The 13,568-nt window shown below is 45.2% G+C and overlaps 1 protein-coding gene across 2 annotated transcripts; it reads right to left on the reverse strand.

Moving 5' to 3' along the window:
• Window positions 1–623: 623 nt before the first annotated feature.
• Window positions 624–13,035, reverse strand: UFD1 (ubiquitin recognition factor in ER associated degradation 1). Of its 2 annotated transcripts, none has more exons than XM_053280413.1 (12): window positions 12,737–13,035; window positions 11,137–11,243; window positions 8,548–8,580; window positions 7,084–7,205; window positions 6,101–6,231; window positions 5,192–5,264; window positions 4,800–4,868; window positions 4,279–4,344; window positions 3,854–3,901; window positions 2,121–2,209; window positions 1,571–1,652; window positions 624–750 (listed from the first exon to the last, which is right to left on the reverse strand). In XM_053280413.1, the coding sequence occupies exons 2-12, from the start codon at window positions 11,141–11,143 to the stop codon at window positions 676–678; spliced, it is 795 nt and encodes a 264-aa protein (XP_053136388.1). In that variant the 5' UTR covers window positions 11,144–11,243; window positions 12,737–13,035; the 3' UTR covers window positions 624–675. The 2 variants fall into 2 exon arrangements, with proteins under 2 accessions (XP_053136388.1, XP_053136387.1); XM_053280412.1 differs by having other exon boundaries at window positions 11,111–11,243; window positions 12,737–13,030.
• Window positions 13,036–13,568: the final 533 nt, after the last annotated feature.

The raw sequence follows: 13,568 nt of genomic DNA on the forward strand, positions 1-13,568 counted from the left end.
TAGGGCTGAGGTTCAAATCCTCATATCTCCAGCCAGCAGGGGAAGATTGATTGCTGCAGATATACTGGGCTCAAAAGAGAGAGAGAAAAAGAGAGAGAGAGAGAGCGAGCGCACAGTGGTCTCTACCTCACAGGGCTGTTATGGGGACAAGTGTAAAATAATAATCGGCATTGTACATGAATTGAGCCATATAAAAGCCAAGGCTGGTGGTGGTGGTGTGTATGTGTGTTTCCCATGCAACAACTTCAAATGCCAAATGCGGTCCTGGTTGCTTGTCTGCCTCCCATAGGATCTCATGTTGTCTACCTTGCCCTAGCTAGGCCTAAAGAGCATCATGGAATTTTCACTAACATTCACACTCCAGAGGCAGGGGTGGGGTCACGGAGAGTGCTGAGGCCCCTAGCTGCTCTGCCCGCCACAGCACCTCAGGGTCCAGAGGAGCTGCTGCTGGCAAACATTCGCTTCCTGCCCGCCCGCCCGCCCACCCCCGGCGTGTGCTACTTGGGTCGCATGACTTTGGCTTCTTCCTTGCCCCTTCGCTTGCCTGCAGGCTCTCTCCCCAGCGCATTGCTAATAGGCAAGTGTCTCCTTTCCCTTAATTAAAATTAGAAAACAAGGTCAAGAATGCTGCAGTGCTATTTTATTGTCTCTAAGCAAATCAAAGGGATCTGGGTTTTATGGTTTTCTTCCCTTCTTGCGCAGTGACTGGCCTTCTCCGGAAAAAGCAATGAAACGGTTTCCAGGTTCATCCTGCAAGCAAAGAGAGGAAAACATTACTTCTGCTAGCTTTATTATTGTTCCTAGTGACACACAACAAAAAACAAAGATCTCACGGAGACAACGAACTGTTCGCATTTCTCAACACATTTGGGATCACATTGCCCCACTGGAATCAACAGGGGCTGCTGACTCCTGTGCCCCTTGTTGTGGGGTAGGGGTAGGCAATCTCTCCAGCTGTGGCTGAACTCTAACCCCCATCGTCATCCCCAGCCAAAATAGTCATTGGGGCGGATGGGAGTTGTAGGCAAACAGAGCTTGCCTAGTCCTGTACTAAAGTAAGGCCCGCAGATCTCAGCCACATGAGAAGAGTCCTTAACACGGCTTGCCAGCACATCCTCAGGGCAACATAGGTATGAGAAAGAGCTTCTCTCAAGTGGCCGAGATTCCCTGACGTTATCACAGCAGCCCTGGAGGGACACGTAGCAGAGGTTCTCCCATCACTAAAGTCGTATCAGAAGGGGCTCTGTACTTGGAGCTGGAGACCTGCCGAAGCCCAGGAAAAGAAGAGAAGCTTGTTAGGACTTAGGCCAGTGAGGACCAAAAGGTCTGCCAACTCCAGAAGGCAGAAGGCAACTAAATGAGGAAAGGGGAAATTCACAGCGTTTTCTCGGCAGGTCCGGACTGCACCACATTGCAGACGTACTCAAGTTCGTAACCAGCTTTTGGGACTTCTGCAGAGTTTATGTAATAATCAACAACTTACATGTGTGTAAGTCTACCAACAAGCTGAAGCACTGCTTGCTAGCTGCATGAATTTCATACTGCATTCTGAGGGCACAGCTTTACTCACCTCTTCTATTTTCTTGACCAATGGCCGTGAATTTCTGATGAAAGTGATCTTGCCAATTTTGAAGTCATAATTGGGTATTCCTCTGCAGAAAAGAAAAAAACCACACATAACGGAGAGGTTAGCCCAGATTTCCCCTTTCTTGGAAATAAAGAATTATAAACAAAGTAGTATTTTCAGCCAGCTTTTAGACAAGATGACTTCTTTCCAACATAACATGTAGGTCATGGCTAAGTCCTCTGTAGAACCAGTATTTTAAAAATTGTAGATTCAGCAGAGGACTATTCCCCTCCCGGGTTCTTGCAACATCCCTTACAGGCTGCAGTGGAGCTGACCATCAAGTCTGAAGGTGAAGCTGAAGAAACTCCGATCTGGGGATCAGAAGGAAATCAAGCCGGGCTAAATAAAGAGATGGATGCAGCAAACACCCCACACACACACGCCCAGTAGCGATGCCATCCATTGTGTCCGCACATATTGAAATGCTACCGGTGGCAACAATCAATTGCATTTTGCCAAGAGAACCCCTTTTATTGTTTCATGGTGAACCAACCTTCGGATGTCTTCAGGTTTAATGGGGGAGGGACTTGGTTCAACACCTTTCTTTTTCCCATCCAACCTGTTCCCAGATCCTGAAAATGCCTATGGGAATGAGAGAGGCACAGTCAGTCCTATATAAGCATGAAAATCCTAACACCACCATGAGAACATGTACAATGAAGTGTTTGCCACAAAGCTATGAAGCACTTGCATCTCAATTATTTTTCAAGGGTACTGGAGAACCTCATCTCACTGACACCCGTTTTCAGTACTGTGGAGAAAAAAAGGTTTAAAACCCATGTATCCATGGTTCCTGGAGGGCCAGAAGTGACAGTGGAGGTAATTTCTGTCCACCATTTTGTCACCGGGGTGCCATTTTGTGGCTCCTTTCTTTACAAAAACTGACTTTGACTGTTTTCCACAATTTTTGTTGCATTCCTGGGCACATACAGACCCCACGGAGCATGCCACAGTAAATTTTTTCATGTTTTACTACCGAGTTTTGGCCATTTCCCCCACATTTTTCCTCCACTTTGGAACCTAACCTCCCTTTCCCCATAGCAATAATGACTCGTTACTCACAGTAGTAGGTGAGGAACGGAACCCCATGAGTAGCAAGTTTCGTCTGAACAGCTTCTAGATAAGTAACCTATGCTCCTAGTAGTTCAGTGGAAGAGCATCTGTTTTTCCTGCAGAAGGTCCCAGGTTCAATCCCTGGTATCTCCAGGTAGGGCTGAGAGAGATTTCTGCCCGAAACCTTGGACAGCCGCTGCCAGTCAGTGTAGACAATACTGAGTCGGATGGACCAATAGTCTGACTTGGTATAAGGCAGCTTCCTGTGTTCCTTAAGTGAGGGATATTTGCATATTATTTGCTCAAGGGGCCTCTGTGGCTCAGGGCAGCTTTTATCAGCGTCAGCTGATACGCCAACTGCGACCTTACCTGGACAGAGAGAGAGCTTGGGGAGTTACTCACACTGGTAACCTCCCACTTAGATTACCACAATGTATTGTATGTGGGGCAGCCTTTTTTGAAAACGGTCTGGAAACTGCAGCTGGTACAAAATAGGGCTGCAAGATTATTAACTTGGACTGGACGTTTTGATCATATCATGCCAATGCTTCGTCAGCTGCTCTGGCTCCCAGTCCCTTTCCGGGCCCAATCCAAAGTGCTGGTTGTAACCTTGAAAGCCCTAAATGGCTTGAGACTGGGTTACCTGAGAGAATGCCTTGCCCCATATGTCCCTACCTGAATCTTAAGTTCTTCTTCGGAGGCCCTCCTCCGGGTGTCCCTGCCAAAAGGGGTGAGACAGGTGGCTACCAGGGAGAGGGCTTTTTCGGTGGTTGCACCGTTTATGAATAGCCTCCCAAGTGCGGTTCACTTGGCTTCATCACTTTGTTCTTTTAGACGCCAGGTAAAGACCTTTTTGTTCACCCAGGCCTTTTAAATCCAGCTTTTCAGATTTGATCTGATTTTTAACTAATTTTAAAATGAGTTTTAAATGCTGCTTTGTATTGTATTTTATCTTCACCATTTTTTTGCCTGTTATGATTTAATGTGTTAAGTGTTATGTCTTTTTATTGTACGTATTAATCCTCTGTTGTGAGCCGCCTAGAAAACAATTTGTTATGTAAGACGTAAGTTTTGGGCGGTGCAAAAAGGATAATAAATAAATAAATAAATAAATAAAGATGGTGATGATGATCCCTTTTGATGCAACATCATCAATCAAGAAAAGAAACTTACACGGAAGCCCAGGTCACTCACATAACCACTATGGTCTGCTTCAACATCCTGCAAAGCAAAGGAGGAAATATGTTGCTGGTTTCATCTTATATTGGCTTTACCATGCAGTACAATACAAAGGCCTGAGAATTTCCTACTAACTTTGCCAGGGTTTTGTACACTGAAATTCTTTCTTGTCTCTCAGCAGGGTGGATAAAAATCAGATTTTTTGCTTGAACAGATCTTTTTTTTTTTAAAAAAGTTCGATGCGATTTAGTCCCCAATAAGTGCATCTAGCATTGCCGCCTAAATCACATATACAGGTGAGAAAATTAATTTCCAAAGATATATAAACTCATCAACCAGACCTATCATCTATATTTCAGGAGGAGGAGTGTCCAAAGCACCCCCGCAAAAGTAAAGATTGAGCAAAACAGGTCACTTACTGCAGCCTCTTCATGCTGTGCCTGCCTTTCTGGTTCTTTGTAGCCCAATGGTGCATCAAAATCCACCTGTATTAAGTAAAGATATATGGCAGGTGATCGCATCCTTTGGTCTCACAGATTCACAGACCTTGCTACTCGACACTTTATCTGGAATTCTTTTGCCAAGTATATCTGTCTCATGCCCCCAGTGACTGATAAACCTGATGCTAAGGAAGAACTGGCAAACCTTTCCCCTTATACTTTGCTAGTGTGATCTTGCCATGAGCAGGAAGATAAACTCAACTCCCCCACATTCTCCTGGTTGCTCCCTGAGCTTGTAAAAGCTGACTGTCTCCTTGCTCAGAGCGAAGGACTTAGCTCTGAGGACGATCTAGGACAAACGATGCATGCAGTCGATTTGCAATTCTGTGTTAACAGCTGTGCAGCCTTTCCTTTCCAGTTATTAAAAAACACATTTCTGACCCAGCATCCCTTTCCCCTTTTAAATTAAGTAGAATTTAAGATGCCAGTTTCCAACTTACATTCATATCACACTCTATGATGGACACGGCTTTGTCCGGTTTCGTCTCCATGACTCGGAGTTCATAGATCTAAAAAGAGAACTTTTAGAGCCATTTCAGCAACCAAGCTGCCTGGTTTTATCACCCCAATTATTCAATACAAATTAATAAGATCAACTAATGAAGATTTCTCAAATCAGGCAACAGCCCTACTAACAATATTAAGCATGTGATTATAAAACTTTTTTAGAATTCATTCTAAATACAGAACAGAACCCAAACTAGGATTTATATTTCTCTCTTTAATGGCACTCGTGGATTATTTATTTAACATATTTTCATACAGCCCAAAACTCACATCGCTGGGCGGTTTACAACAATTAGTTGATAGTGCTTGAAACTGCAGGCATTACCTTCTCATTGTAGTTGATGGCAATAACATCTCCAGTGGTCAGGCAAGCAAAATTTCTCAGAGCATTTTCTAATCTTTAAAGACTATTAAGAGGGAATATAAATCTTATCCACATTATTAAATATTACACTGAGTAGAGATCACTTTTCCCCACTAATTACTTGGCCAAGAACCCCTCCTGGGACTTGGACTGTGTCATACCAATCCCCAAGATAGCCAAATACTATAGAAATATAAGCGTTTTAATTTGTTCAAATAGCATATTTGAACCGAGAAAAATCACATGTTGCCACAAACATAGGAAGCTGCCATATACTGAGTCAGACCATAGGTCCATCTAGATCAGTATTGTCAGCCCAGACTGGCAGCGGCTTCTCCAAGGCTGCAGGCAGGAGCCTCTCTCAGACCTGTCTTAGAGATGCTGCCAGGGAAAGAACTTGGAACCTGCTGCATGCAAGATGCTCTTCCCAGAGCAGCCCCATCCCCTAAGTGGAATATCTAATAGTGCTCACACATGTAGTGTCCCATTCAAATGCAAACCAGAGTGGACTCTGCTTAGCTAAGGGGACAATTCATGCTTGCTGCCACATGATCTCCCTGTTTTGGCTGAGGGTTATGGGAGCTGTAGTCAACAACATCTGAGAATACCTTACAGGGAGTTCAAACTATGATTTCTCATTTTGACTTGGAGGCAGTTCCTGATTTGCCTCCGCACTTTCCACTTCCAAACTTTTGCAGACAGACCACCGAATGGGTATTCTAACTGATGTAGCCTTTTAGAGGTTCCCGATAGTAATCCGTTTGTTTGCTTGACTTCTGGAGAAGCTAGTTCGGCCTCTTTCCCCACGGTTTTAGGAGAAAAGTACTACAGCCCAAACCTTGCGTCTTGCTCCCCTGATAACAAGGATACACTGCTTTAGGGTTAGTGATGTCAAGAAAATCGGGACTCTGAGGCTGAAATTTTGAGTAAGTAGCCACTTGAAGATTCACACTCTCCACCTGCACCAGGCCTCCTTCTTCCAGGAGCAGGTTCTGCATCATCTGTAAAGAAAGAATGAAATGCACCAAAGAGTCCTTGGAAATATTTAATCTGGCCTGTGCTTAATTTTGCCCTCGAAAAAGTAGTGTTTTCCCTCCAACCCATTTTAACTCTAAAGTTGCAAGTTAGCCATGCAAAAGAGTCACTGAAGTCTTAAGAGGTATACTTTACAGGCACTGCATTCCTAAAAGTATAATTTATTAGGAATAAAGGAATCTGCCTTATACAGAGTCAAACCATTGGTCCCTCTAGCTCAGTATCATCTACCCTGACTGGCAGCGGCTTCTCCAAGGTTGCAGGCAAGAGTCTCTCTCAGCCCGACCTGGAGATGCTGCCAGGGATTGAACCTGGGACCTTCTGCATGCAAGGCAGTTAGGAACATAGGAAGCTGCCATATACCAAGTCAGACCATTGGTCCACCTAGCTCAGGATTGTCTACACAGACTGGCAGCGGCTTCTCCCAGGCTGCAGGCAGGAGTCTCTCTCAGCCCTATCTTGGAGATGCTGCCAGGGAGTGAACATGGAACCTTGATGCTCTTCCCAGAGCGGCTCCATCCCCTGAGGGGGAATATCTTACAGTGCTCACACTTCTAGTCTCCCTTTCATATGCAACCAGGGTGGACCCTGCTTAGCTAAGGGGACAAGTCATGCTTGCTACCACAAGACCAGCTCTCCTCTGACAAGCTCTACCACTGAGATTTGGAGCTCGGTTAAACGTTAAAGAAGTGTTCCACTGTTCATTATTCTGAAAGCTCCTCCACCATCATTTCACATTAGCTAACCCACCTGAAATAAACCTTGCAGAGGCTTCACTTGTGCAGCCCCAGTTGAGAAGGACCAACGCATTCACTTACCCAGTGCGGAAGGTAACAAATGCCCTCGTCAGCCACAAACTCCAACACGCCGCAGTGAGTCATTCGGTCTGAATTTTTATTGGTCAGTTTAAACAACATAGGATAGGTGATGTTAAGCCGGCCTAGTAAGAACAGGGAGAGAAAGCTGTGTTATGCTAAACAAAACATTCCTGAAAAGCAAAAAGAATCTTGAGTGGAATAAAATAAAATAGGAAGTTGTGTTAGGTGTAAATAGCTTTCAGGGGAGCCTTAAAGACCAGTCTTTTTAGCCTGGCTTTTAAGGATATCTCATTTTATTAATCTGGTTTAAATGTTTGATTTCAATTGTTTTATTTTGTGTTTTTGAGGTTAATGTAAACCGCCCCAAGTCACTTTAGGAAGGACGGGATATAAATCGAATAAATAAATAAATAATAAATTATTTACACAGTCAGACAGGTGTTATTGACTGGTTTGTTTTATCCAGACATCGAGTCCTTCCCAAAGACCTGGGATGGCTGAATTTTATTGTCAATTGTTATAGATATTGTCGCAGAATATAGGCTGTTCCCAGTAAAGTTGCTTTTTGCAATTGGCTGATGGTGATTTCTGTGGCCCCCATGGTGTTGAGGTGCTCTTCAAGTTGTATTATTATTATTATTATTATTATTATTATTATTAATTCAATTTCTATACCGCCCTCCCAAAAATGGCTCCCATTAAATGGCACACATCCTTAATCGTTTTTATTTGGAAAATGAGAAAAGAAAAACCAGAGGAAAGAATCGGCTTTAACATAAAAAAACAACAACATAGTAGGAAAGATCCTATAGGTCAGCTATTGTGATGCTATGGTCCTTGTTTATGTTTCACCACACCTGTAAACAGCCTTGAGATTATTAAGTGAATGGCTGTTGGTTAAATGGGAATTTTAAAGATTTAAATGGCTTGGGGTCTAGATACCCGAAGGAACATCTCTGCCTGAAAGTGTGAGCCTGCCTACATGCTTTGGTCCTCAGAGGGGTCCTGTCAGATATCCCACTTTCACCAGAGGTTGAGCTGATGGGCAAAAGAGAGAGGGCCTTCTCAGTTACAGTGACAACGGGGTAGTCCTCTCACTCTATAACTTTAGGTGCCAACTGCAAAACGTTTTGCTTTCCTTTTCAGCAATGAGCTTACTTGCAGGTTACATGCCGTTGCTAATGTCTTGTTTATTACTGGTGCTCCTTTTCTTGAGAGTGTTTCTAGTTTTATAGTTGCTCGTTTGAAAGTAACACTGAGTTTAATGGAAGACATTAACTGCCTTGGGATTCCAGCTGCCTCAACTGTGGAGCTGAAAGGTGGCAGAAAAATACTTCTAAAAATAAATACAATACTATCTCTTAGCGTAATCCTTACTGGACAAGTTAAGGCACACATGCTGTTTGCGTACATATGTGTCTAGCAAGATGCTTTTCACAAATAAGTAGAAGAAAAATTACTCACTGAGTTGATCCAAAGCTGAGGGCGGCATGATTACTGCAGAAACAAAGAAGAAAGTTACAGTGAGATTAGGTACAACATTACAATGGAAAACAAATGTCCACCCTGGTTGCTTATGAATGGCAGACTAGATGTGTGAGCACTGGAAGATCCCCCCCCCTCAGGGGATGGAGCCACTCTGGGAAGAGCACCTAGGTTCCCGGTTCCCTCCCTGGCATCTCCAAGATAGGGCTGAGAGAGATCCCTGCCTCAACCTTGGAGAAGCCGCTGCCAGTCTGGGTAACCAATACTGAGCTAGACGGACCAACCGTCTGACTCAGTATATGGCAGCTGCCTATGTTCCTATGTTTAACATTCGCGCTAATGCGCAAATGTTACATTCCACCATGTGTGTAACATTGCACAGTACGCCAGCCATTAGCTTTCAGCAGCTTGGAGCAAAACTGCACATCACAAGAAATATGGAGTTGCTGCTGCTAATGGCAATTCCTATATCAAGTTTTCCTCTCCATTTAACAACAGCTAGAGAAATATACCCTGGATCCTGACTTCATTATACTGAGCATTTTGCTTCCTCTGCAAGCCAATGGATGTGGAGAAAGATCAGCCACGACACAACGCAGACAGTACTACACATCATGAGGAAGATGGGGGATAGAACTCAACCTAGACCTGCCATAAACTGTCCCTGTACCAATTCACAGAAACAGGTTCTGCCCCCAACACAGGATAGGGCAGGCATACACACACACACACACACACACACACACTCTACATCAGCACTTGTGTTGTGCCAAGGGACCACACACAAAATCGGGGCAGTTCGGAATACAGGATACTGATTAACTTACACAGATGCAAGTATGAGTGGCAGCCATTTGCATCGGAGAAAATAGTATCGCGCTGCCAGAAGGCATTAAAAAATCATGATGTGCTACATAGAGACTGTGGGTGAAGGCTGCATTGTAAGCTGTCGCCATCGGTTCTTCACCCAGGTGCAAGCCTGGCTTCACAATTTGCATTTCAGACACACACACACACACCCCGGCAAACTGAATTTTGAGATCTGGCATTTGGCCCCTCCCCTTCTACACCAGGCAGTCTGTCTCCATTTTTAAAAAACAGCATGTTTATGCATATGTTTATTTATCCTTCCCTTGTTTATATATCCCAAACTTCAAAAGTGACTGCAGAACTGCTTTAAGGGGCACAGGCAGGAGGAAGTGAGGGGTGACGGCACTGGTACTAGCCAACCAACACCCTCCACATCCAGCTTTTCTCCACTCAAGCTGAACTTTTTTTGAAAACCTGCAGAACCAGTTTTCTCCACATTTGCCCCAGGGAGAAAGTTATGTTTACTTACAGAGCAGTACCACTTAGGGGTGTGCCAAATTGGTCCACAGTGAACTGGGCCGGTTCAACCAGTTCGATTGTGGAGTGGACTGGTCCCGGTGAAAGGGGTCCAGTCAGCAATTGAACTGGACCTAAGCCGGTTAGTCCACAGACCAGTTTGAGCACCTGTATAGGGGAATCCAGTGAGGATTCTCCTTTGCTTCCAAAGGTAATAAAAGGCGGTGAGAGAGGTGCCTTTAAATCTGAAGGAGAAGGCGCATACTGGCTGGCCTGTGCTATGCAAGAAAACCACAGGGCTCTGGGCACCAGGAGTCGAAATCGACTTGACAGCATAATTTATTTTATTTTTTTAAATTTATTTTTACATTTATATCCCGCTCTTCCTCCAAGGAGCCCAGAGCGGTGTACTACATACTTGAGTTTCTCCTCACAACAACCCTGTGAAGTAGGTTAGGCGGAGAGAGAAGTGACTGGCCCAGAGTCACCCAGCAAGTCTCATGGCTGAATGAGGATTTGAACTCGAGTCTCCCTGGTCCCAGTCCAGCACTCTAACCACTACATCACGCTGGCTCGCTTTACCTTTACCTCTCTCACTGCCTTTTATTACCGTTGGAAGCAAAGGGGAATCCTCACCGGATTCCCCTTTACAGGCACTTGAACCGGTTCGGTCAGACAGCTGGTCGGTTTGACCGAACCGGTTCATGGTCCAGTCCAAATTCCGACCAAACCATGCAAACCAGTTCCACACACACCTCTAGTACAGCTGCTATGAGGTCACCTCTAGCGTTCCTGAAGTGGTATGTTTGTTTTCCATCACACCAGCTCCTAGCACCGCAGCTTCTTCCTTTCTCACATGGTCCCACCCCCAACCCCGCATGTCACCCCTTTGCTTGTATGCCCCTTGGGCCCAAATTGCTCCTTCTAAGCTGCCATCGTGAAGCTGGAAGAAGAGATGAGAGGGGAGAGAACGCAAGCCACTAGTTCAGCTGCCTAGGAATCGCAAGCCAACTGCTCATAACCACCTTTCCTACAGAATAATGAGCAGCTCGATCCTCACACGTCTTACAGAGATGACTCGAACTTGTGCAAGAAACATTATTTAAGGGCATTATTTAGCATTTGCAGCTTTATATTGTCTCCAGGTATCACCCTCCACAAACAACTACCCACTAGCCTTCAAGATAATATTATTCAAAAGAAAATCGGCACATACTCTTCCCGCCTTTCTCCACATCTGACCTGTCATTAGGTCCCGCAAGCATGGACACGGAGAAACAGCGATACTGAGTCGAAAAGCGGTTCTGGAAGACCCGAGGGATTGGATGATCAAACATATTAAAAGAAAACTGGAGAAAGGGGAAGGAGGGGGGGAGAGAATACAAGGATGCATTAGAAAATGTGACATGCCCTTATACAATATAATAGCTGTAATAGGAAAGCAATGATGGGCTATTTGTTTATTCCCAAAAACATGTTGTTATATTTTCCCCAAAACTAAGTTTATTTGGTTCATTTTCACACAACTAACCATCTGGGTAAGATGCATTAGGAACATCAGAACACCACTTGGCTGATGAGCAGATGCAATTTCCTTTAAATGTCAGTCTGAGGCTGCATTCACACAGTCAAGGTGAGTCTGGTTAAAAAGAGTTAACCAGGATCACTGAGCCACAAGAAGTTGATTGTGAGAACACAGACTCTAAGGGAAATCCTGGTTAACCCATTATATAATTATCATCATCATCATCATCCCAGGTCCTTGGGAAGGACTCGATGTCTGGATAAAACAAACCAGTCAATAACACCTGTCTGACTGTGTAAACAACAACAAAAAGAAGTTTCCCCTGCTAACTAGGCAAAGTATCACCCTATTCCAACCTGACTCCACCTTATGAATACAAATATAACAAATATTTATATACCACTTTTCAGCGAAAGTTCCCAAAGTAGTTTACATAGATATAAATAAATAAAATGGCTCCCTGTCCCCAAAGGGCTCACAATCTAAAAAAGAAACACAAGACAGACACCAGCAACAGTCACTGGAGGTCCTGTGCTTGGGACAGATAGGGCCAGTTACTCTCCCCCTGCTAAATAAAGAGAATCACCACTTTAAAAAGGTGCCTCTTTGCCCAGTTAGTCCAGGGGACCTAAGAGAGTAGAGCTGGTCTTGTAGTGAAGGTAAGAGCGTGCCATTGAGTCAACTCGTGGCGACCACAGAACCCTGTGGTTTTTTTTTTGTAGATTACAGGTGGGAGTTATCATTGCCTCCTCCTGCAGTTTGAGAGGATGCCTTTCAGCATCTTCCTCTATCACTGCTGCCCGATAGAGGCGTTTCCCATAGTCTGGGAAACATACCAGCAAGGATTCAAACAAGTCATTCCCCACACTGCGCCACTAGGTCTTGTAGTATCAAGCACGAATGGTCCCCTTTTGCCAAATAGGGCCCACCCTGGTTTGCATTGGAATGGGAGACCCCAGGAGTGAGCACTGTAAGATCTCCCCTTTAGGGGCCCTGGGGGCCCCGCTCTGCATGCGGAAGACCCCCAGTTCCATCCTTGCCATCTCCAGGCAGGGCTGGGAGCGAGGCTCCTGCCACCTACCATCTTGGAAAAGAGGCTGCCAGCCTGGGAAGGCAGTCCTGAGCCAGAGGGGCCACGGGCCTGACTCAGCAAGCAGCAGGCCGCTGCCTGTGTTCCTAGCCCTGGGCTGCTGGTCCAGGAACTTTGCTGGGCTGCCACCAGTCCGGGGAAGCTCCTGCCCCTCCAAAGAAAGCATCCCCGGGGCCCTGCTTGGTCCAGCCTCTGCAGCCCCAAGTGGGGCTCTGGGGGCTGCCTACCATGGCGGCGAGGCGCTCCTTCCTCTCTCCCTCTCGCTCGCTTCCAGCAGGTCTCGCCCAAGGGCCGCAGCTCCAGCGACGCCGTCTGCCGTTGCCTCCTTGCTTCACGCGCCCCAACCTCCCTTCCAAAGCATGCAAGAAACCGGGCAAACTCAAGGATTTTTCCCCCCCTCTGTTTCCTTCCCTTCGGGCATTAAACTACACCTCCCAGAATGCAAGGCGGGTGGGTGGTGCCTCGTCTGTTTTCTTCCGTGTGGGCGGGGCTCACGACGCGTTCGTCAATGGTCTTGTTTACGTCGTTGCTCTCAGAAACAAAATGGCGGCTGAAAACACGCTTTCCCCTGCTAATGAGAAACGTGTTAAAAAAAAGTAGTGCTCCTCGCAGCCGTCACTTCCGGTTCTGATGCGAGATAAGAGTAGCAGAAGTCGTGCATAGCAATCAATGTAAATAAAGCTGGCTACGTTTTAAAAACGCACTGCTCTTTAAAAAGTAAAAGTAAAAGACATCATCTTTGCCAAGTATCTTTCTTCTGTACTGGTGCGCACATGATTTGTGTGTGTATTTAATACTGCCTTTCAAAAAAACCCAATATGCACTAAGTGGTTTATTTACTTATTATATTTGCATACCGCTCTGACAGCGAATAAAACAAATTGAAACCTTAAAAACCATTTTAAATCACCAGAAAAAGCCACCGCACGGCAGCATTTTAAAAGGGAGAGAATGCAAAGCACACATTCAATCAAATATTTCAAAAAAGAGGACTTTCGCCTCTAGCCCTGTATGCTTTGCTGAGTTTTTACGTTGATTTTCAAGCGATTTGATTTCCAA

This window comes from Hemicordylus capensis, chromosome 15 (genome assembly GCF_027244095.1).
Source record: "Hemicordylus capensis ecotype Gifberg chromosome 15, rHemCap1.1.pri, whole genome shotgun sequence".
In the NCBI taxonomy this organism is placed as follows: domain Eukaryota; kingdom Metazoa; phylum Chordata; class Lepidosauria; order Squamata; family Cordylidae; genus Hemicordylus; species Hemicordylus capensis.

Excerpts from the sequence above, each read along its gene's own strand:
- UFD1 (XM_053280412.1), bottom strand. Across the intron at positions 7,206-8,547 it reads CTCAGCTTTGGATCAACTCA|GCCGGCTTAACATCACCTAT; the intron begins GTGAGTAATTTT and ends TGTTCTTACTAG. Across the intron at positions 751-1,570 it reads TGGTCAAGAAAATAGAAGAG|GATGAACCTGGAAACCGTTT; the intron begins GTGAGTAAAGCT and ends CTTTGCTTGCAG.